Here is a 25108-nt window from a genome sequence, read left to right as displayed (position 1 = left end):
TGTATCCATCCCAGTCAATGTTTTTAATTGTCTAACAAGAATATCTGGCTATTGATTCAGGTTTTTGCTTTTAGTTTGACCTATTCCTCTGTCGGTCCAATTTCCTTCTGCACAAAGCGCTCGTGTCCATCCACTGTCCATCTGTCTCTCAGTCTGTCTACATGTGATGCTGCCATCCATCTGTCCATCCATCCATCTATCCCTCCATCCATCCTTCCATCTCTAACAAGAGGAGTGGATGGTGGCGTCCATTATTACAGAGCATCCCAGAATAGAGTCTCGTTTTATTACAAGTCCCTCTGGTCGTCGTGGCTACCCAAATTACAGGCCAGGCTTCTCACACATAAAAAAGGTTGCGCTGCCGAAAACCAGCCACCTCAATAAAGGATGGATTAGAAAATCCTTTGCTTTTTTCCCTTCCTTTCCTTTTTGAAAGGTTTTCTGTACATTTTTTTCCCTCTGGTGTTTTGTTTTATGTTGGGGTGCAGCGGTCTTCTTCAGTGGTTTTGCTCCCCGACCCATGCGGCGGGAAAATACGCTCACTTGTGGGTTTCTGGGAAGGCAGTGGTGGACGAAACATCTGCTGGGAGCAAGATGTATGTAAGTGTGTGTGTGTGTGTGTGTGTGTGTGTGTGTGTGTGTGTGTGTGTGTGTATGTGTGTGTATGTGTGTGGAGGGACACTGCCCTGGCATCCTGTTCAAGTTTACAGATCTGTTTGAGTGTTAGAAAAATAGCAGGAGATAGTGAGACAAATATTCAATATGAGTATTGTTTTGTAGTTTTACAAGACAAGGGGCAATGTAAAGTTTGGTTATTTAATAATAGAATATCTAGTTAAGAGTGTAAAAGGGTATAACACTTTCAATCAATTCTATACATTGACTTTTCACATACTATTTTCAAGTTTAAAACCTTTAGATAACCGATACAGGAATATACAGGAATATGTGGCCCTTATGTTTGGTGTATCTGTCAAACATTGCAAAATGACAAGTTAATTGTTCACAATTTGAATGATTAGCAACATTTCAGGTGAGATTAGGTTACACTGCCAAACATTCAAAGCTCCATCATTCCTAGAAATACAGCTGACAAACAGCAGACACGATAAGGTATTATGAGGTAATATGACTAGTGAAGATGTTTATAAATCTTAAAAAATACTAGATAGTTAGCTTGTATGAGAAGCATTACTTCATACATACCTGTCCAATAAATAATCTACAGTAATATTGAGGTTTTTCATGGTGTAAAGCTTCCTCCACCTCTTAAATGCTGCACCCATGTTTTGAATTAGTTCAGAGCACATGGTGGATGATGATTCAGGGGGCCTGGGAATCTGTAGGATTACAAATACACAGAGCTGGGGCAGCTTTATCTGTTTAGAAAGCTCTCAAATTTCAGAGTGACGAGTGACGGGAATTGATCTGGTTGGACCGTTACTGGCAGCAGTACTTGATTAAGTATTCTTTGGTAAGGTGTTATACGATATTAAACATTGATTTCCACCTAACTCATCACAAGTGCATGATATTCCATTTTACTTGCCTTTCAAGACCCCTTTGAATCCTTGACTTTTATCAATAGTACATTATCAAGAACAAAAACCTCCATATCAAAGTCTCAGTTTCTGGCCAGGGCATAAGTGAAGTTATTGTTAAGTACACTTTGACAGGTTTGGGATGATTCGTCTCCATTTTCCGAAACCAGTGTAAATATTTACAAATATATGCGATACAAAGCTTTATGGTATTGATTTTGCTCTGTTTTACTGTATTGTCAGTATATGTCTTAAGATCTATTTGATCAACTTATGACTTTTTCACAGCAGCAGCAAATGGGGCTTGTCATGGCCTGAGTCATCTTCCACCAATGATTCAGAAGCAGTGCTTCTTTGATTGGAAATGTTACCAGCTGAAATATTATACCCATTGGTTCACCAAAAAAATGTTAAACCCAGACTGTCTATTTTAAACCTTGTTCCCAACCATGACAATATTTTGGTGAATTTAAGTAAATTTTTAACAGTTTATACATTGTGGAGTTCTGTGTATAGTAAATAAACTATGTATAGTCCAATAACCTCCAATTGTACCTGGTGTTATGAACAGTAACACAGCCATCTCCATGGTAACGGATTGTGGTCATATTGTGAGACAAAGATTAGAGAGATTTGAAGGAAGAAATTAAAGGTGGAGACTAGAACTTTTTGATGGATAGAGGAAAGATGGGGGGTTGGAGAGATCTATCACCAATAAAAGGGATGTTTATTGAAGCTTCTTTCACATCCTCTGCCTTTTAAACCAAAAGGAGAAATATAGCCCAGGATGCAGCCTCATTAAACAATATGAGGGCTCTTTATCATGTGGCAACCCACCGGAAGTAAGGCTGAGACCCATCTTGGGTTCCGACCCATCGTTTAAGAAGCCAGGGTTTTACGGGAAGTGTGAATGTGGTGTGCAATGAAAGGATGGGATGAGGTGTGTGTGTGTGTGTGTGTGTGTGTGTGTGTGTGTGTGTGGATGTCTGTTTGTGTGTGTGTCTGCAGTGCACGCTATTATTATGTTGCTGCGGTTGTAATGATGTAAGATGCTCGCAAGGGAGTAAACAAGAGCAGCACGCTATCTACAAACAACATATGAAAACATCATGGTTCTGTGGGTCTCAAATGATTAAGAAATTGTTATAGCCAACAGATAAAAGTAATATTAGGCAGATTTCAGATCCAATGATAAATTCAGTTCATGATTCAGGATTTTAGGCATTCGTTGTTGCAATAAACCAAGTACAATGACAAATCTGTTGTGAGATACAGTTAATTTCACTTAAGACTACAGTAACTGTCCACTGCACAATAAAAATGATTCTTAACCTGTTTCCTATTCCACTTTGTGGGATAGGAAACAGACCCACTTGGAAAACAAGTTAAAAGTCATTTTTATTATGCAGTGGTTGAGAATAATTTGTATAGAGTCTTTGAGGATTCTGGAAACACCTTCAAGAGTTATTAAACAACCTTCTGTCATTTTTCAAAGATCCCCAGGCAATTATCTTCCTGAGAAACAAACAGTTACCTCTGTAACTCAAATGTAATGCACACACTACGTAAAACATACAGACACATTCACATTTCCTATCCCAAAAAGTTATCAAATATTTTCAAACCTGAATTCTTCTTTTCCACTATGATTGCAACATTGCTCTAATTTCGACCAAACAGACGGGACCTATACAGTTGTTTCTTTCTTATCACTGGATAGTTTTAAGCTTTGCTAGTACGTGGCACACTAGGGCGGTACCGGCCAACCACTTTGTTCCAGACTGAAATATCTCTACAACTATTTGAAGGATTGCCATAAAGTTTTTTTTATAGACATTCATGGTCCTCAGAGGATGAAGTCTACTGACTGTTGCTAACCCTCTAACCTTTCCTCTACCACCACCAGGATGTTCACATAGTCTTATTTTATGATACTTTCTTAGTTACTGTTTATATTGAATGGATTGCCATGAAATGTGGTACAGATATCAGGGGTACATAGAGGATGAATCCTCATGACTTTAACGCTCTCTTGACTTTTCAGTTATCCTGTGAGCTATCTCAGCATCCACTGGATGGATAGCCTCAAAGTTTGTATAAACATTCATGGTTCACAGATGTATACAAATGATTTTGGTGATCGCCTGAGTGTTCCTGTAGCGGCACTTTGATATTGTTAAACTATTTGATGAATTGCCATGAGTTGTGATACAGATTTTCATATTCATAAGCAGGAATTGTAATAACTTCAGTGATCTGCAGTCATTTCATCTGCCGCCGTTATCTGGTCAAAATTTGAATTTGTCCACTAGTTTTGTTTATGACCAAATACCTGAAAAACACATTCCATGAGCCTCAGTTGCACTTTGTGTTTAGTTTGCTAATGTTAGCATGCTAACACACCAAACTAACTTGAACATTATAACATTATGCCTGTTAAACATCTGCATGTAAACATTCACACTGTGGGTATGTTGGCATGCTGAGCCTTGTATGCTCAGAGCACCGCCATGCCTAAGTATAGCTGCTAGAATAGCTGTAGACTTGTTTAGATACTACTGTTCAGTGGTAATGGCATAAAGGTCACCCCTCAGATTGCCACTAAACAAACACTACGAGATACCTTAAATATTACTTTGTATTGTTCCTACCCATTCTTACTAGATTAGAGTATATAGGATTATGAGTTAGGAACACTGTGGAACATATGTATTGTATGGTACATGGCTTGTTGTATGACTTTTAACTTTAAAGGTCTGAAGGTAACCACATACACATATTTGATGAACAGTGTGGAAAGCAAGGCCATTTTAAAGTAATACATGCAGGAGAAATACAACTCCAACTATACAGTCAAAGCAATCAAGGACTTGTAGAAGGTTTTTGACTGGCAAAGTCAGTCAGACCATCTCAATCCAGTTGAGAATGTCTCACTTTCTGAAGACCAGACTGAGCCCCCAAAACAACCCAGACCTGAAGCTGGCTGCAGTATAGACCTGACAGAGCATGACCAGGGAAGATACCAAGTTTCTGCTGATGAACCAAACAATTATAATATTATGATGACTTTAAGTTAAGATGGGTTACCATGTCCAGCTGATGTGGATGTAAACACCATCAAAGCTGAAAGTCAGCATGTGTGACAAAACAGTGTCAACTCAAAGGTTAATTGACTACCTTGAATCGAGGCAGAGGTTACACTCACTCATGATGTTCTGCTTGTATAGTAGGTCACATGATATCATCGGACTCACCTCGATTCCCTAATGAAACTTGCTCATGTGATGAAGAGAGCGAGATGCAGTCGAAAGCTCAGAACAAAGCTAGTAGGTTGACCTTTGAGTTAAGATCACACATGCTGTTCCCAAGGTCAAGAACGAACTTCCAACAAAAATATTTGCTCCGAATACTTACACACCTCACTGTGTATTTTAATATATGTAATAAAAAAAAAAAAATAATAATAATTATAATAATAATAATAATAATAATAATATTCCCTACATTCATTCATAACAAAATATTCTAATCCTCTCTGGCAGAATGATCGATCATGTTATGGTAAAGGTATGTCAATGTATTAAAGCCTATTCAACAAAAATCCAGAAATGTTCATTTTCTGCTAAAATTAAACTCGCTTTCTCTCTCATTGCCATCTCTTATCCACCACCATTCCCCCTCACCCCCCAACTTCTGCCTTGTCAATCAGTAGAAGGAGGAAAAAGTCATTAAATCTCTCTGTTGGCCATATATGTAATTACAGTCTGCCTGTATGTTGCTAAATACGCCCCGGCGCTAGTCTGGTCTCCCTGGTCATGTTTTTTCCTCCCACCGGCCGTGTTTAAAGCCCTTATAATTGGCAGAGGCAGCGTGTCAGGATTAGAAGCTGCTGGTTTGAAACCCCGACCCCCCACTTTTCCCCTCGCCTGCCTGTCCCCCCAGTGCATAAAACCGCAACCTTAAACTCCCTCTTATCCCTCTTCATTCTCCTTGTAGTACATGTGTTGGGATTAAAAATGGAATATCATTAAGGAATAGATTTCCAATAGGTACAGGTGGTTCACATTTCAGTAGAGGTGTGATTCAGAAATCAGTCTACATTAGTTAAAATGTTTCTTGTTAACGTATTTTACTATTTCCCTTTCATTTTAATGTAAGTCTACTCTATGTTGACTTTTTGTGGTTCATCATCAGCAAATTCTCAGCGTTTATTAATCAAAATAACTTGCTTGTTTTGACATCAAAATACTTCTCTATTGCCTAACTTTCCTCCATCTTCCATGTTTTTCCTACCACAAACTGTGTATTTGTACACCCAGACCCATACGTAATGACTCCCAGTGTAGTGTTGCATTATATATGAAACCTATCATGGATCACATTGTTAGCTTTGTTAAGGGATTTTACAAGTGTTAATTAAGTCAGTGTATATTTGGCTGGTGCCTGCAGGACGCCTGTGGTCAGTTGTCTACCTCTCTCATCTCACACTACAGTCCTCTTATTCAGAACACCACTCTCCAAGTAGGCAGCCACTGCAAAAAAAATCACACATTGGGCAAATGTTTCTTTCATCTTTTAGAGATACCAAACTCATTATTTAAGTTGGTCAATATTTACATCTTGAAACTAGAATTTGCCAGTGTAGTGCAATCATTTGACTTAAAAAACCTTTAATGTGTTTGGATGCAGCATAAACCTGCTATGGCTTTTTTTTTTTTTCAGAGTGCTACAGGACTACCCCTGTCTCACTGGCAGTAGTAAAACCCTTGTGGGTTCAGACAAATGAAGGTTGTTTGGGCCATCAAAGCATTTAAAGTTGAAATGATGGAGCTGATGGTCAGTGATGTCAGCAAAGATGTTGACTTTGTCTGAGTCAGAGCAGTTTCTGGTCAGTAGAGCCCCTAATTTCTCGGTCTGTCCGTCGCTGTCTCCCTGTTTCTGTCTCCCTTTAAACCTCTCTTACTCTCACATCATCTCACTCTGCTCTCTCACACATCTAAAAACTGCTGCCCTCTCATCCAGGTCAGTGTGCTGACCTGAGCCAAAAGTGTATGCATTCACAAATGCTTAAATGCGCATTACATAAAACTATGCACTAAATTATATGCATTATATGTGATTTGTGTCCACTATAGGCTCAATTTCCATCAGTAACAAGGGGCAACATTTTTTGCACACGTTTTCTGTTTTCCTTTTCCTTTCATTTCTCATAACTTTGAAAATGAACACGAAAGATGAGCAATTAATTGCTCTTCTTCTCATTCAAGGTGTATTGATTGAGTGATTGATTTACAACCTTGGAAAGTAATAGGTTGTTTAATTTTTTCTGTAATTTGTAATAACAAAATCTTCATTCAAAACATAACCAAACCAAATTAATCTAAATGTTTATTTTTGTAGGCTACATCAGGAGGATGTTTATTTTTAAAGTGAAAATGGGAAATGTTAAAAGTTCATGTTACTGACCATGAACTAGGAGGCTTTGCGGTTCACTTCAGCAGCTATGCTAATTTCTTTCTCCTTTTTGGGCCACTGCCGTGTTTGGCTGCACACATTATAATGCTGTGACTGTACTTTGTATGATGAGACAAAAATTGGATCAAAAGTAGGGTTCTCAAGGATTCTAAGAACTACGCTATATTTATGCTGCAATACACTCAGTTTTGTTTGCTATTTAAAGTAACATTAAAGAAGGAGGAAATCTATCATTTAAAACTCTAATATGATATTGATGTGTTAAATAATTTCAAGATTTTGTTTATTGACAGTGTAATGGTAATGCTGACATGCTTGATGGAAATGGAGTGCAGATGTTGTTGCTGGGGAATGGAGGCTGGTTGAGGTATAATTATGGTAAGGTAAAATGAGGCTGTTGATGGTGAATGAAGTCAAATGAAGACGTTGACTGGGGTGTTATTTTCAGTGAGGCCTCTGTGTGTATGTGTGTGTGTGTGTGTGTGTGTGTGTGTGTGTGTGTGTGTGTGTGTGTGTGTGTGTGTGTGTGTGTGTGTGATAGACATGTTTTTGAACAGAAGCAGGGGGAGTGGTACATGTATGAACTGTGCACAGATGGGAACATACACATTTCACACATTCATTTATGAACGCATGTGCACACACAGAAAGAAGATGATGAGTGACCTGGGTAAAATAAAATATATAATATAAATAATATATATTTAAGTTCACGAGGCTGCTAATGCTCTCTACAATATTTTTCACTTAGCTCAGCCAGGGTTTGTGGAAAGTTTAGGTAAGAGATCATCAATGGCCCCGGGTTGCCTCAACTCATGGGACGAAAAATAACACTGTGTTCTATATACTACACATACACGTGCATATATGAGGGAAATCCATCAGATGTTTTCAGCACCTCTACACACACACACACACACACACACACACACACACAAACACACACACAACCCCACACACACACTTGCAAAAACAGGTCATGTATGTTCCACTCCTTTACCGCTGGCTCACTGAGTAAACATACAGCATGCATGCAGTTAACAAGTCAACACATCCAGCTGACCCCAACAATCTCCCATCAGTAAATTCATTCATAAGTCAGCTACAGCTTCTTCTGTAACACGGATGAAGAGTTTGGTTAAAGTGGCACCCTTAGCAGAGACATCATTTAGGAAAGTGTCCTGGGTTAGTGTACAAACAACTGATAAAAAACAGCATTTTACAGCTTCCATATGTAGCTATACATGTACAGAATGGGGTGTGTGCTCCTTGTAGTTACATATTTTACATTTGTGTCTCCAGTACATTTATTTCACTTTTATTCTGACCACGTGATAAAATGATGAAAGGGATGTAAAGGGAATTTGTCCTTAAATAAAAGCACAAGGGACCATTTAGGCTTAGCTGATGTAAAAATGAATTAATTTTCAAAATAATAGGTTGAATCACTGTCCCATCCCTAAGTGGATTTTGGCTTTGCTTTGGGAAATGTAGGACCAAAATGGATGTAATTTTAGATTTGCTAAAAGATTCTGAGATGTGGCAAACGTGACCATTACAACTTTTGGTACTTTGGTAAGTTTTGATAACCAGATTTCCATGTGGGAACAAGTATCAGTGACCACTCTGAAAAAACTGAACAGTGGATTAAGTAAGGTAGAGACATTTTATGATCAGTAGTTTTACATATTTATTTTCTCATTGGAGACAACAACAGATTGGTACAGTATGTATGGATATAAACACTAGGACACAGAAGGATCTGTTGCTACAGTTGGGTCTTTTGACTATTTTCTCATGGTTGGGGAGGAGGCACAGAATTGGGTTTATCTGACCCTTTAACTTCTCATATGACTCATATGCTAGTTTTTAATAGCAAAAGGGAGTTTAGCAAACATAAAGTGTATTGTAAGTTCAACCACCTGCAAAATGTAGTTTAATATGTAGTCCCTCTTTAAGAAATGCCCCCTGCCAACTATCTCAGTGTGTCTTCATTAACTTATTTTTCACATGTTGCTAATGTTTCTGTGGCCTTTTCACCCTCACTGCCATGTTCTACATGGCACGTAGTCTCTTGCTACTGTTTTGAATGGACTTTATAAAAACCATTGTAACCCTATGAACAATAGTGAAGTATCTAAACGGGCCTCTGAATGGGAATGTCTTCATTCAATAAACAATTGAACAATAAAACACCATGTAATTTCCCTAGTTTATGTTTTCCACAGAATAAATATTTCTCTCTTTGCACAAGTGAGTCTGTGGGTGGGACTGATGATGCCAATAAAAGAATATTAAATTTTTTGGTTTATTTGCCCTTTTGTGTTTCTTCATTTTGATCGTTATGAAGTAGCAGCAATATGGATTGTTATCAGCTACTTTAATTTCCATTGTTTCATTTTTCATTGAAATCCCTTGCTAATTATTACTTTCCCATTTACTCGATGTGCGCCACCCCTTTCTGTTCCTCCTGACCTTTTCTGTTTCTCATCTTTCTCTCAGTGCATCAACTGGATTTCCTCTTTCCTCATTTATTATACGTCTTCTTTTAAATGCCTGTCCCTCAGTCTTTCCACTTGTTCTCTGTTACTCTGCATAAAGCCCCCCTCCACCCTGCCCAAAGGCCAACGCCCCCCACCCCCACCCCCACCCCAGACAGCTGTCTCACCGCAGCACAGAGCTACGATGTGACACCGTGCTATAAATATGAGTACACACAGACACACACAAACACATACACACACACACACACTATAAATACCATCCCTGTGCAAAACACACTGCTGCAGTATAAATATTTAAGTATAAATGCGTAATGAATTTATTGATATGTTGCCCATGCCAGCAGGCACTGTTTTGAGCCGCAGAGTGGTGAACCAGTGTGGTGGGATTGAAGTGGTGCTGAGGGATTGTGGGAACGCATGTTCCGAGTTAGGCAGCTGACCAATCGGTGGGCTGGAAGCTGGAAGCCGCATCACAGAAAGAGCTACTGATCAGTACCAGTCTTCATAGCCATCAATCTCTCTTTTGCTCTTTCTCGCCCTCTTTCTTTTTTCACTTTCTTGCTTTCTTTATCTCTATTCTTTCTTGCTTGCTTTCTTTTCCACTGGTATCAACTCAGATTTTTTCTCTCCTTTTTGCTCTTACTTCTCCTTTTGATTCCTTTCATTCTGCCATACACTGTCACTTTTCGTGCTTTTGTCTTTGTTACTTCACTTCTCTCTCATTGACAGCCTCTCTCCGTTTTTACCCCTCAATTAGTCTTTTTTCTTCACATTTCCTCAAGCTGAAATGCTGTAATTGATGGTTGCACACAGGCTTTGCAAGTATGTGTCTGATTTATGAATGAGGATGTTTTTTGTCTTCGATTTTGAGAAAAATGTAAGAAAACTGTTCCCACAGTTCCATCCAGACTGTTTTCTGCAAAGCCAACAAAAAGTGAACCCAAATGTTCGTCTGTATGGATATCAAGTGACAGTTTCTTAGTTTGCTTAAGTGATACTGAACACTTTTTTCATAACTAGTATCTGTCTTGATTTTGATGCCTTATTCATGAGAATTTATCAACTGAACTCAAAAATTAAGGAAGGTGTTATGATTGAATGGTCACTGGAAAGGGGTCTTTGGAAATTGTTCTGTTATGTAACATTTATCTCTAAATTACAACGGATGTGCATTTGACCAAAATACTTAATGAGACATTTTTGTGTATTGTACAGATGTGGGTGAGCAGCAATATGCTGCTGAAAAATGAATGAGGTACAAAAAGTACTAAACCTACTTACTATACAGTACACTGTGGCTATTGTAGTCTTAGTTTTATTGGGAGTAGCCAGTATCACTTCCTTCTGATAACAATCTCGATTAACCCTGCTGTTTGTTCAATAAAATTGTTCCAATGTCCCAATTTCCTTCCTCAGTAGTAACTGTTCCTCTCTGGTAACTATTAGCCTCATGGGAAAGTGAATCTGATGTAGAGTTCTATAAATACGTTTCTGTGCAACAAGAGGTGCAGAATTTTTTTCCAATTCTATTGCTAAGTTAGCAAAAGAACCACAGTTCTAAATGTAAACAATTAATTACGCCTGATTTTAATGTTCTAGATTTAAATTAGACTAGTCCTGTCCAACTATGCATGAAATTTTGTTTAGTAGATCCTATTGAGCTTTGAAATTTAGCTTTCAAGTTGCAGACAGGGCATTAAGAGTTGCAAACAGAACAAAACTAAAATGTTACTTCAAAGGAAACCACGGCAGATGTGTTTTCTCCCCAGAATAACATGTTGATTGCAACAGATGTTAAAATATTTGGTTTCAGAGAATTTGTGGGATTTTTATCCATTGGATGGTCTTTGACCATGACATTTGAATCAAGAGAGATACTTTTACATAATAGGGCATCATTGATAAATCTAAGATTGCATATAGATTGAATGTAAGTGTGGTTCTCCTGACCATGATTACTCTGGGTTTTGATACAGGTGGTGTTGACATTAGCATCAGCAACTGGAGACTGTATGCACAGGGGCAGCTAATAAATTGACTGAATTAACTAATTGTCTTATTTGGATTGGATTACTGTTGAATAATTGGGTAAAGTGGGAAACCTTCCACACCCTCACCAGCCTGGATTCAAGTCAAGGGTAATCCTCTCTGTGTCCTCATACTCCAGGGTCTGTCTGCTGCTTTGGACATGGTTAGCCATCCTCTTCTCCACCCTTGAAGGGCTGGGTGTTTCAGGCTCTGCATTTTCTATATTTGCATCTTACCTGATGGTTTGCTGGGCCTCCTCATCTTCTCCCTCTACAGCTACCACTGCTATGCTGATGACACCCAGCTATTCTTGTCATTTCACTATCAAACATCAGGTGGAGGCATGCATTACTTATCTCAAGAATGAGTATGTGTTTCTTTAAGGGAAGGAAATACTGAGGCCTGTCCATCACTCTTGACAATACTGTTTTGATGCCAACTCAGACCGCAAAGTACTTGAAGTACTGTCACCCTCTGTAAACATCATAGCAGCTATACGCTCATGTAGATTCCTCAGGAGGGGAGTGGAAAATCATGGACTTTCTTCAACTCCTCTTTGCTAGAGCCCCCATGTCTTCCAATAGACCCCTGCAGCTGATCCCTACCTAATCCCTATCTGGCTAGTTTAAGACTCTGTTGTTGTACTACTAGGGCAGTGAGGCGAAGTGCTCATTCTTACCTTCAACCCAATATACATGCATATGTGCCTTTATGCTCCTTTCTCATTTTCCCTATTTACCCTTATATTGTCTCTTACTTTCTTCACACATTCCCATTTTGTTTACATCCTCTTCCTCCACGCAACCAAATCTGCCTGTCATCCTACTTACCCTCCCCTGACCTCCCGTCTCTGCATCTGTGAACTTTCTTCCCTTCCTCATCTCTCATCAACTCTCCCCCACTGTGTCCCTCCCTGCCTTCTTTCAAAGCCACGTCCCTCTGTCCTTCCTCCAGCTCCACTCATCAGAGGTCACTGTTGTTTCTCTCTTATTCCGGTTAGCATATCTGTGTGTATGCATGCGTATATGTGTGCCCGTGAGTGTGTAACAGTATCTCTTCGTTTCCCCATTTCTGTGTTTACCTTTGAGCACCCAGGGTAATCATATTGTCACAGCCTATTTCAGGGTGCCCACTCAACCTCTCTTTATCCACTTCTCTGCCTTACTTGTTCTTTTCCACCCATCTCTTTTGCTCTTCATCTTTACTCCACTTTACTTTGCTCAACTACGTCTGTATTTACCTGTCTGTCTTTATCCTCTTTTCTGTTTTGTTTGTTTGCCTCTCCATTTTTCTCCCATCTTTCATTCCTTCCTCTCTCTCTCTCTCTCTCTCTCTCTCTCTCTCTCTCTCTCTCTCTCTCTCTCTCACTTGTCCTCCTCCCCTTTTGCTTTCTCTCCCTCTTTCTGCCCAAAGTTCTGCAGCCCAGCTGGCATGGTTTTCTAGTGGTGTAGTAAAATATAAATATAATAAGGACGTTTTTGAGCTGGTGAATCCATTCTGAGCAGAGAAACATCACCACAGAGCCCACAGATGTGGCACAAACTCAGGAGAGAGAGAGAAGGATGGAGAGAGGGAGGAGAAAAAAATCCCTCATTTGACATGGAGAGAGTACAGCAGGAGCACTGACTGCATTATTGTTGGCATTACCCAGCTACTAGACTTGTTATTAGGACACTTCATACAAATTTGACTCTAGTCTTCGTCAACAATCTTTAACCAAGCCTCCAATCTTCTGAGCATGAGTCTCACTAAACCCTCAAGTCTTATTTTAAGGCTAGTCTTTATAAGGAACTTGTAATTAATAAATATGCCATTCAATTGCAATTATGAGGGAGCTCAACTACTCTCTGAGGTAGAAGTTGGATTTTCCAGTTCCAGCTACATTTAGACTGTTACATTGGTGTCTGTACCATTGGTCTGTACTCAATCATGGTTGTCAAAATGAATTTTGCTTCCCTTCTTTTCAAAACAAACGGTTTATTTGTCATAGCTACAGTCCCGATTAGTTTCGCAATGAACCATACTCGGAAGTTAACGAATGAAAACTATTATTATATAACTACTATTGAACTCTATTGTATTCTGTTGTCTTCTATTTTTTTCTATTCTATGATGGGTTGAATATTCTAAGCAGCAGTGTGTGCATATTAAAGTGTGTGTGTGTATATTTGTATACTGCTGGTAATAATGACATTTTTTACCCATACATTAACTTTCTCAACTAAAGGCTGCATATGTTACTGTACTGCATTTTTGTGTGTTTGTGTACGTGTATATGTATATGTGTGTGTGTGTGTGTGTGTGTGTGTTGTGTGTGTGTTTGTGTGTTTGACGACCTATGGCTGTGGCTACCTGCATGCCTGTGTACCACCAAGCATATGTGTTTAGTGTCAGAGCACAGCATACTTCAGTCCCCTGGGCAGCTCTTTGTTTGCTTTAGCCATGTGGTGGCTAGCCTAGCCCGCTAACTCCAAGACACATTTAGCCTGCGCTCCACTTTTATATCATCCTGCTTTTATTTTCCTTCTGTCTGCTCTCTGACCAAACACCCTGCACTGAACTGGCCTTCAGCAAGACTAGTATTGGTGCTACTCTCAACCATTGATAGACAGATTTGGTCATTGTGGTTTTCACTGGCTGCCATGTTAGCTCCGGCTTAGCTCCTAAACTGCTCACACTGGCCAAATAGCTCTCGCTGCCAAAAATGTATGGCAAAATGTGTTACGGCTACAGTTAAGTGCAGCACATCCAGGAAGTTTTATCTCCTTGTCTTGGAAGATTAAGGCTTACAAGGTTTCAGACAGAACCACTCTGATACTTAGAAGCCTAGTGTATAGTGTTAGGTGTTTATTGTGGTCTGGGGTTGGATTCTGGAGTGTGTGGAGGGACAGAAGGAGGAGGAGAAGGAGGAAGAGGGATGGTGGTTTTAGCCACCAGCTGTTGTTACCTTGAGCATAACGTTCTTTAACCCCCATTACAGCGAATCACCACAAGCCACAAACACGCTAGCTTCCAGTGACTGCAAAACAGCCAAAACTCACTTGTTTACCAGCTAATGTGCCATGTATTCACTCTCTCTTACTCATTCCACCCCTCTCCCATCTTTATTTTTCTTTCATCGGCTCACATCTTGCTCCCTCATTTCTCTTTGTACAATTTTCTCACCCTCTCTCATTATCTCTCCCAGCTTTCTGTATCATACTTTTTCACATCCTCCATCTCTTTCTATTCATCGCCTTCTTAGCTTATCCTTTCATCTGTGTCTTCCTCCTTTTGCCCCACTTAGAGCCTTTGTTGGTTAGGGCGCTGGGTATGCGTGGGTAACCCCGGTGCCCATGTAAAGGCCCTGTGCTGTGGACTCATAGAGCCCTAGTGCCAGTAGATGAAAGCTGAGAGAGATTCTGGGACTGGCACCCATCTCCCTCTGTCCTGCCACCATGGCCTCTTATTTCACAGAGAAAATTAATAACTTTAACAAACATCAATGAGCGAGGGCCTGATGCTCGGTTGGCTCGTCGGCTGGCCTGGTGTATGTGTGTGTGTATCTGTTAGCATGTGAGTGTGTACTGTGCACACATGGCTGGATATGTGTATTTTTGTGTGTGTTTGTGGGTCTGCACATCTGTTTGAGCTCGTACCTTACACTATGTGAACCATTGCAGTAGTGCAGACAGATGCAAACAGAAATACAGAGAAACTGACAGGTTAATACTAACAGAGAAAGAAGATTTTTTGGGGGGTGTGGGGTGTCAGGCTCCACTCTGATCAGATCGTTGTCTGCTTGAAAGGCCATGGTGTCCTTTCTTGAGGCAAAGAGGGACTGAAAGACGGATGGATGAAGGGAGGAATGGATGGATGGATGGGAGAATGTGACCACTTCTGAAGCATTGTCGACAGCCACGCTGAATAGGCAGCGGGCCTGCCTGGAGCCACGCCCGTATTTATGATCTTCAAAGGATGGATGACACACACACTCACGCACAACCACAAAATGTTGATAGTTACAGGAAAACATATGCTTGCGCAAAACGTGGGTACACACAAATTTGCATATAGATTTCTGCTCACGCATGCACACAGCCCTTTGAACACATGTAGAAACAGCAACACTAAATGAGGAATACAGTATCAGCACTCACATACTATATCAGACGGGTCACAGCAGCTGTGAAGTTGTGTCTCTAAAATGAAACGTCACAAATCATCTCTTTCTTGCACTTAGATCAGAAGATTATGCCATCCTCATGTCTGTATGGTAAATGAAGCTACCACCAGCAGCTGGTTAGCTTAGCTTAGCATAAAGGTAGGTAGCTTGGCATTCCAGCAGTTGGTAAAAAACAAACGGGAGCTTAACTTTAGCTGCGGCCTTTATTCACTGACAAACTGTAACCTACACTATACATTTACTGCTGGACGGACAACTTCCCTGCTCACCTTTACATCTGCACACCACTGTCACTCTCTGCCGCTCTCTCGCTCAACCACACACTCTCTATGCACACAAAAAGGGGTTACACACTATGACATAGTTTTGCGGGCAACCGATTGTGGTTGCTATCAATGGTAATTCGGCTATTAAAAAAATGTCAGGTTTGTGCAGGATGTCTCGTGTTTTGCGAGTGATGGTTCTAAGTGTTATCCGGAACAGGTAGTATCCACAGTGGAAAACCGGAAAAGAGAGTAGAGTCGAGCTGAGCCATAGCATGCAGTGGAAAAGCCCTATAAAGTGCACCTTATATCAAGTTTGTAATTGTTTTTTCACAGGGGGGTCATGTGCTGGACTATTTTCCTGGCCAGGAGTCTGTAACTGTAAGGTTAACAGGCAAACAGTAGAAAAGTTACTAATCCCACCAAGGAACAGTCTGGCACTCGATCCCCTGAAAAACTGGAACTCATCATTTATGCAAATCAGTGGATTAAACAACCGAGATGTGTTAATGAGTAATCTTTAGAGCTGCTAGTACACGATGTTTTCCCCTTTTATACTTAGCTAACCTAACTGACAGTAGCTACTGGACAGATATCCCAAAAAGTCAAACTTGCTTTGGTCAACGTGCTCTACCACCTGGGCCACGGTCACCCATTGACATAGCAGAATCTTCAAGTATCTTCTGTGTCTCTAAAAAAAACAACAGAGACAAATCCTCCTTCTTCAATGAGGTGATAATTCATTATCAGAGCATTTCCACCTTACAGAGTTTACAGTAAAACACTGACACCTCTATATGACCAAATTTCATTTCTTTTAACTGGCTTGTATGTTCCATACCGGGAAAGTTCTAATGAATTTACACAAGTGTCAGTTGATGTTCTATTTCGGCTAAAAGGTAAACACAGCTATAGATGGCTGTTTACTGTGTGTGAATCTCTCTCTTTGCTTTTCTCTGTTCCATCAAGAGACATGAGAAGCGGTGGAGCAGCAAAAATACTTTATGGTGTTTACACACACAAATAATAAAACATAAATTGTGGAAACCCTCAGCCTTGTACAGTTCAGTTCATTCAAAGGAGCCTGCCCTGAGAAACAGGGGTGAGACCACTGATTTTCTGTTGGCAAATATTTGAAGAGCTAATTTGGAGGGGTTGGGTTTGCTGGTGTTAAATAGTGTGTGTGTGTGTGTGTGTGTGTGTGTGTGTGTGTGTGTGTGTGTGTGTGTGTGTGTCTCAGCAAGACGCAGCCAGCAGCCAAAGAGACAGACAGCCAAAAGTTATTAAATTAAAGATGTAATTTGTCCATTTTAGGAAACTTGCATAAAAGTTATTAATCTTTTTGATTAATTAGGACAATTGTCTAGACCAATTTGGCACTGCTGTCAGTCAGCAGTAATTTCAGGCAGTCCATAGATTTCAATCATAGATTTATTTAGTCAGTCAGTCAGTCAGTCAACCAGTCAGTCCACCTGCCAAACATCCAGGCAATCAGTCTGTCTCACAGCTAGTAAATTACCCCATTACCCAGACAGTCAACCAAACACTATCCAGTCAGTCAACCAATGACCCTTGATCTTATTTGATACTGGAATGCAGCCAGAAAAAAAAAAAAAAAAAGTAACACTAGTGGCTACATACTCCAGGAAATTGATTGGTTTAATTGATCGTGATTGCCTGTTGTTTACAGTCTAAAACAAAAAAACGAGGTTGTCAGCATAGAGAGCTGTCAAGGGCACAGACAGACAAAGACAACAACTGGAAATGTGAAGTGGCAGCAATAAAGGGCAAAGCTTATGTTTTCTGCTTGCCTGCCTGCCAGCAGAGTGTGGACAGGACTCTCCAGTGCGCCCTGTCCCCAGGAGGGGCGGGGTGGGTGGCAGAGTGTAGGGACAGAGGGAGAGAGGGAGAGGAGAGAGGAGGGCAGGACTGGCAGGGTGCGGTCTGAAGTGGCAACAGATCGTTTTGGATCACTCAAATCCCTTCAATTCAACTGGAAAGCTGCAGCTTGTTGCACGCCGGCCGCATATGGAGAGGAAAAGCTTTCAATCCAGAGAGGGCACCAACCAAACAGCAGGCGACAGTGGCTGATGTTGTGACAGTTTCCCAGAGCAAAAGAAAGAGAGGGAGAGAAACCACAACACTGCAACTTGGATATCAGTAACCACTCTCTCTCTTTAACTCTCTCACCCACCAAATCGACTTTGAACCTGTTTGTTTAAATACACGGACTTTACAGCCTGCACACTTACTGTTGATTCTGTAAGGCGGAGGGATCGGAGTTTCTCAATTTGGCTCAATATTTTTTTGGAGCAACTCAGAACTTTTTGGTGTCCTCATGGTGCCTGGCGCAGCCGAGGTGCTGAGCTTCTTTTATCCGAGTTTTTCGGACGTGATGTTGCGACTGTCAAGGACGATGGAGTCGGGAACTGAACCGGGGAGGTACTGAAGACATCTCTCTCCCCCGGGAGAGTGCTCCCTCCCCCCGGGGCGATGCGGATCTCCTTCCTCCTTCTCACCGCCTCTCTGTGTACCTTGGTCCTCCTCCTCGCACCTGCCTCGGAGGGCTGCGGGCCGGGGAGGGGGTACGGCAGGAGGCGGCCCCCGACTAAGCTCATCCCGCTCGCTTACAAGCAATTCAGCCCCAACGTCGCCGAGAAGACCCTTGGAGCCAGCGGGAGACCCGAGGGCAAAATTACGCGCAACTCCGAGCGCTTTAAAGAACTGACCCCGAATTACAACACAGATATTATCTTCAAAGATGAGGAGGACACGGGCGCCGACAGGCTCATGACCCAGGTAAGGAGGGGAGATGAATGAGAACATGGATGGAAAACATCTGACACAGATGCTGGACCATTGTTCCTGCGTGCTGCTGATTGACACCTACTGTGGCTATAGTTATATAAAATAAATTAAAAAATAAACTGAATTTACAGTGTTTCATGGTTGATCCTGATCTGACAGGAGCAGAGTCACTGAATGAGCTCAATCACTTAAAACTAGATTAGCCACTGTTGTGTCCAATTGTCTGCTGAATGTTTGCTGTAGGTTAAATGTTTAAACCAAAAGGATAGATTTCATTGACTCTCGGCCCTTCGTTTCAACTCTGGATTTTGCTACCTGACACACTTAGCTGCACTCACGTATTGCTTTAACCCCCCTACTGAGCCTTGTTTTGTTGCGTAAAACATTTTAGGGTTAAACCCAAAGCTATGGAGGATACATTTAACCAACCAATAAAGTAATCTTGATCTTAGTGTCTCAGTGTTTCATAGTCCTCATGTTTAATGGTCCTCAAGAAGGCACCTTGTAATTGTAACAGCTGGAGCAGTGGCTCCAAGTACAAACCCAATCTCTGGCCACTCTTGTTTATCCTATAAATCGGATCATAGGCAAGACAAATAACCTACCTTAATCTAGCATTAATTTGTTTATTAATTTATAAATTCATTCAGTGATGGACATTTACATTAACAGCAATAAATGCATTATTTCCAAATTGATCTCCACTGCTGAGAGGCATCTTGATCTGATATGTGTATGTACTGTGGCCATGTACCTGACACAATGGTAATAGAGTTATTATTTACATTTCTTTGTATGTGTTTTGAGGTATATTATATGCCCTCATCACTTTGGTCTTAGTAACTGATGGACATGTTTGCTTTTTAGCTTTTTTTCCTTGTACTCCTTCTCTTTATCTGTCTGGGCTACACTGTTTCTCTTTCCTTCTTCCTACTCTTTTTCTACCTTCTCTTTCCTTCCTTAATGTGATGACCCTTACTATCTGCCCTACCACACACACACACACACACACACACACACAATCATGTGTAATCACATGGCTTCAACTATCCCTCAGACTCATCACAACCCTTCTCCCTCTTTTTCTTCACTTGACCTTTCTCTACCTCCAGCTACTCTCTCAGCATTAAAACTTCATTTTGTATTTGTGTTGTTTGTTTCTAACAGACCGCTTTTCTTTTCCCCTCCATGTACCTCTTTTTAGCGTTGTAAAGACAAGTTAAACTCTCTGGCCATCTCTGTGATGAACATGTGGCCGGGTGTTAAGCTGAGAGTGACAGAGGGCTGGGATGAGGATGGTCATCACTCAGAGGACTCGCTGCACTATGAGGGACGTGCTGTCGACATCACCACCTCAGACAGGTAGGCGTGCAATAGAGCAAGTTATGTGGTAGGCAACATTTAAAATGCTTTCAATTTGTCAGTTTACTTATCAGTAAAGTGATGGAAACCAGTTGTTTGTTTTTGATGACTCAAATTTGGATTTATGACCAAATCCAATTGCATTTCATGATATAAATACATGTATGGATGTCATTGGAAAAATAAAGGTCTTCTGTGCAAATTTGGAAAAGTATGCAAAGTTAGCTGAAATTAAATCACATTTGGAGTTCACAATCTATCTTTTTATTCTTTTCCATAGGGACAGAAATAAGTATGCCATGTTGGCCCGTCTTGCTGTAGAAGCTGGATTCGACTGGGTCTACTACGAGTCCAAAGCCCACATTCACTGTAGCGTCAAGTCAGGTAAGAGATGGATATGAGTGACAGTGTGTGCATATTGTCTGTGTTTGTATGCTTTTTTTGTGTTTGTGGCCAGGTGTCATTACCACTAATGAGGTTGATACCAGACCCTTTGTTGGTGATTCACTAATGGTTTACCTTGCCTTTCAGCGCTGCTGTCATCAGTCTGTGTGTGTTTGTGTGTATGGCCTATTGGGAGCCAATCAAAGCAGGGTGTGCACCTGTGCTCTTTGCTGTATTCACTTCTTGGTCAGATATCATCATAACGTGATCTTTCTTTGTGACTGTAGAATATTCAGCTGTATAATGTGCACACAGAGAGAGTGCCATTTATTACATGGATGTAGGCTATGCTATGTATTGTGGTGGGACAGTGCAATAGCTAATATTACATTGACATCTCACTCTCCTTTCTGTATTTCAACATTTGACTGTTTAATATTTGCCAGTTTCATGGTTAATATTAAATTGCATTACTCCAACACACACTTTATGAAACTCAAATCTGATACAGTCCTTATGCAAACAATGCATGACCGCATTCAACCTCCAGCAATTCTAACTCTTGATACACGTTAGAAATCCATTTACCCATGTCTGGTACCACCAGTTATTTGATGCCAAACTACATTCTAGCAGTCCGTTGAGGTTAGTAGGCTGTGAGATGATTAACTCTCTCTTTGTTTTGCTGTTGCTTTTCCTTCAGTGGGTTTCTCTCAGATCTCTTATCTAAGTCTTATCACCTCCCGGTCACAGCCCTCCTTTTCTGCAGCCCTCAGGCTAACAGACACACACACCTTGGACAAATATTTGGCTGCCTTAAGACTGCTTTAAGACAACCCCCCCCCACACACACACACACACACACACACACTTATACTGATGAATTTCTTATTTCAAACAAATTTTCCCTTCAGTCGTTCTAGCAAATATGTTGTTCTTGCTTGTTATATCCTACCCGTTTCTTTAAGGTCACTCCACCAGTTCTTTTCCAAAACAGCAGAATTCATTGTTAAGAATCAAGCTCATTACAATGTGCTAATGCCCTTTCCTTCTGTGGAACCATTGAGAGTGGTCATGTGACTCAGTTTAAAACACAAACTCTGCTGTAATCCAAACAGTATCCAGACCCAAGTCTGAGTCTGTGTGCTTTCCTGTCTCTCTGACCCCAGGCCGTGCTCTGACTGCAGTGATACAATCAGCTGGTTATCCATTAGCTCTTACTGACTACCTCTTCTTGCCACTTCGTCTCCCTGCGTCTTAAAGGGCCACCTTATTCAGAAATGCCTCCCAAGAAGATCAAATGTACATCCTGTGGTATATTGGGCAGTCTAAATGAATGAGAAAAGCTTGACAGAAGAGCAGAAAGTATTTCTAATTATTTGTATATAAAAATAGGCATACATGTCATATCAGAGTGAAGGTGAAGGTGTCTTTTAACAACATTATATAAACATTTCTTTATAAACAAGTTCTGAAACACATTCCTGTGACCCAACCGATCATTTGACAAGCCTCAGAAAAAACACTTTCCTCCTACTTTTGGAAACAATATAATGGATTTTAAGACCGATTCATATGTCTTACTATTGCAGAATGCGTAGTATTTCCCAGGTAAACTAGTGTTTTTACATACTTTACACACAAAGTAAAATAGTTTATAAAATCTAATAGAAATGCTAATCCGCTTGTACATAAAATGTTTCTCTGAAGTGTGTTTAGGTGTGCGTTACTGAGGCCTAAGAATAAGGAGAGAGCCAGAGGCAGACAGACAAGACAAAGTTTGAACATGACGCACATTATATACATATGTTAACAATCTACCACTAATCCACTGAGATAAAGTTGTCCTCGAGTCAGTGTCAAAGTCTCACCTGTTTTATAGATCACTCAGTGATCATGCAGCCACTGTAGAAGTCAAAGTGTTGCTGCGCTGTTACTCAACTCCTGAGAGAAATTCAATCTGTATTCTTTTGTGTTTGTGTTTTGACTCCTCATCCTCGTCACCGAAAATGCAATAAATAATACTAAATGAAATCAAATCATGTAATTTTATTTCTCTTTCTTTCCTCTCTCCAGAACATTCAGTGGCGGCCAAAACCGGTGGTTGCTTCTCTGGCGACGCTCAGGTTATCCTGGAGGGCGGGGCTACGAAACAGATGCGCGACCTTCACCCTGGCGACCGTGTTTTGGCTTCTTCAACATCAGACGGTCACGGCCCTCTTCTCTTCAGCCCGGTCTTATCCTTTCTGGACCACCAGCCCAATGTCTCAAAGATCTTCTACATCCTTGGCACTGAGACAGGACTTAATATTACTCTCACAGCTGCTCACCTAATCTATGTCACAGACTGTACTGGTGGGCTGAGTGAGCCAAAGTGGGAAGAGACAGCCGAAGAGCCACTTTTGGGCTCTATACAGGGGGGCAGGCCTAGCCGAGAAGCAGGTCTGAGAACAGTTTTTGCCAGTGATGTCCGGCCAGGACAATGCGTACGTACTTCACAAGGGCAAGTAGGCTCACAGGCAACACTTGCAGTCGTGACCTTTGTGGAAGAACAGAGGAGCACCGGGTTGTACGCCCCACTAACCCAACATGGGTCCATAGTGGTGAACGGTGTGCTGGCATCCTGCTATGCTGTTGTGGACAATCACCATTTGGCCCACTGGGTCCTGGCCCCACTGAGGTTCTTCTACAGCCTGATGGGACCTTCAGAACCGCAGACTGACGGCCTGCACTGGTACCCTTGGCTTCTACAAAGGCTGGGGCAAATGCTGTTGGACGCTGGACAGTTCCACCCCTGGGGGATTGAGCAAAGGACATAGATAGGAGCCAAAGAGACATGTTTCACACTGATGACTTCATTCACTTACCTGTATTCAGGAGCACCAAAGCACAGATTGAGGGGCCACCAAAGACTATTGATTTTATAGTTAAAATTTCTTTCTATTTACCTGTATTTGCTGTTCTTCACCAAACAGATAAACATGTAAAACTGTGCAAAGGACAAAGAGAGGGGTCTGAGAAGATTCATTTTATACTTTAGGTAATTTCAATTTCATTCTTTCCTGAAGATTAAGAGGAATGGGAAGACTGAGGTATGACAGAAAGTCAAATTTTAAACTTGAATACCAACAGAAATACTGACAGTATCTCTCCTATCCTAAATTTTGAGTTGAACATCTTTGTCACTATTTTTAAGTTCCCCTCAGAGCACCTCAGAGATCAAAAACTGTAATTTAAAATGATCAGCTTTCATTAAAACAAAAAAACAGGTAGTGAAGTAAGGTTTCATCATTTCTTTGTACTGTAGTTACTGTAATCTGTCAACATTTATGCATCTTGAGATCAACCTGGGGCTCACTGATGTAGTTAGAAGAAATTTAAACCTTCTGTGACCCCTTTGGTGAACGCATGAATGAAACAAGAAGGGAAAGGAGGAAGAAAAGAGTAGCCTGGAGAAAACTATTGACTGAACTGAAGGTGTAATTTTAGGCTCTTTACGTACATTAGGTGTTTATACAGTTAAGTAATGCTAAGTAAAGAAAGACAACAAATTAACTTTAATGTTTACTGTCGGAATCATCACTGCAGTAAATCCACTGATTCTTTACCCTTCTTTATAGAGCCTGTACTGTACATTAGAATGAATTATTAAGATATTATGTAATTGGACAATGAGGGAGGAGGTTCTATGTATTTACTGAATGCAATGTAGCAATTTGCTAGTGTTGCATTATAGCATCACATCTGGAAACAGCTTTGTTGGAAAACTATTGAATAGCAAGGAACGATGACTGACACACTATTACTCTGTTGCTGTGTGTCAACATTTGTCTTTTGGGTCAAAACGGCCACGCTGTCAATCTGTTTTCAGTCAACTTGATGGTCTCAAACTGATTCATATGGTTCATTTATACATCTTCATGTTTTTTTTTATTAGTTATTGTATTTAAAAGGTTTTAATTGTGACATACTTTTTTAATTGTTATTCGGGTTTTTAATTTTCAGGTCAGTTGTATCTAGATAAGGCATACACAACACTCAGGCTGTATTCAACTACTGTATTAAGCAAAAGCTATGCATCATATTAAATAACAGATAGTAAATCTCTTCAATCTTGAATAGTAAGTTACTTGATAGCTCTCCTTTGCATGGTCTTTTTTGTATTCCATCTATCACCTAAGACTTAAGACCTAGATTGGCAAAGGCACAGAATATTGGACTTTTTCACACTATGGAAAGCAGATGTGATCGGTGGCTGAAAGAGTATGGATAAACATGTTGTTCATAGTTCACACTTACTGAGTACGCTTTGTGAAGGCAAGTATCTAGGAACTCCAAGTTGTTATTCAATATGCCTGATAAAAAATTTGTCACATATGTATATTAAGCTATTGTTGGAGAGACTATTTAAAGATCTATTTTTAGAAAAATAATGTAAACTTTTATTATTTTCGCCAACCCTGTGCATACTATTTGTATTTGAAACATAAAGATGTTGTTTTTAAACCAAAACTACTCTGTGCTTTATTTGCTGGCAACAAATGTCATACCCCATACATTAATAATCACTTAAGTACT

At 40.5% G+C, this 25108-nt stretch overlaps 1 protein-coding gene across 1 annotated transcript; it reads left to right on the top strand.

Annotated features, from left to right (window-relative positions):
- Positions 1 to 17716: 17716 nt before the first annotated feature.
- LOC127366033 (indian hedgehog B protein-like) lies at positions 17717 to 25042 on the top strand. Its single transcript, XM_051404721.1, has 4 exons — positions 17717 to 18775; positions 19989 to 20146; positions 20427 to 20530; positions 22607 to 25042. Exons 1-4 carry the CDS (start codon positions 18470 to 18472, stop codon positions 23347 to 23349), a joined length of 1311 nt encoding a protein of 436 aa, XP_051260681.1. The 5' UTR covers positions 17717 to 18469; the 3' UTR covers positions 23350 to 25042.
- Positions 25043 to 25108: the final 66 nt, after the last annotated feature.

Source organism: Dicentrarchus labrax, unplaced genomic scaffold (genome assembly GCF_905237075.1).
Source record: "Dicentrarchus labrax unplaced genomic scaffold, dlabrax2021, whole genome shotgun sequence".
In the NCBI taxonomy this organism is placed as follows: domain Eukaryota; kingdom Metazoa; phylum Chordata; class Actinopteri; family Moronidae; genus Dicentrarchus; species Dicentrarchus labrax.
The sequence above is the reverse complement of the archived record's forward strand: the minus strand, read 5'-3'. Positions and strand labels throughout refer to the sequence as shown.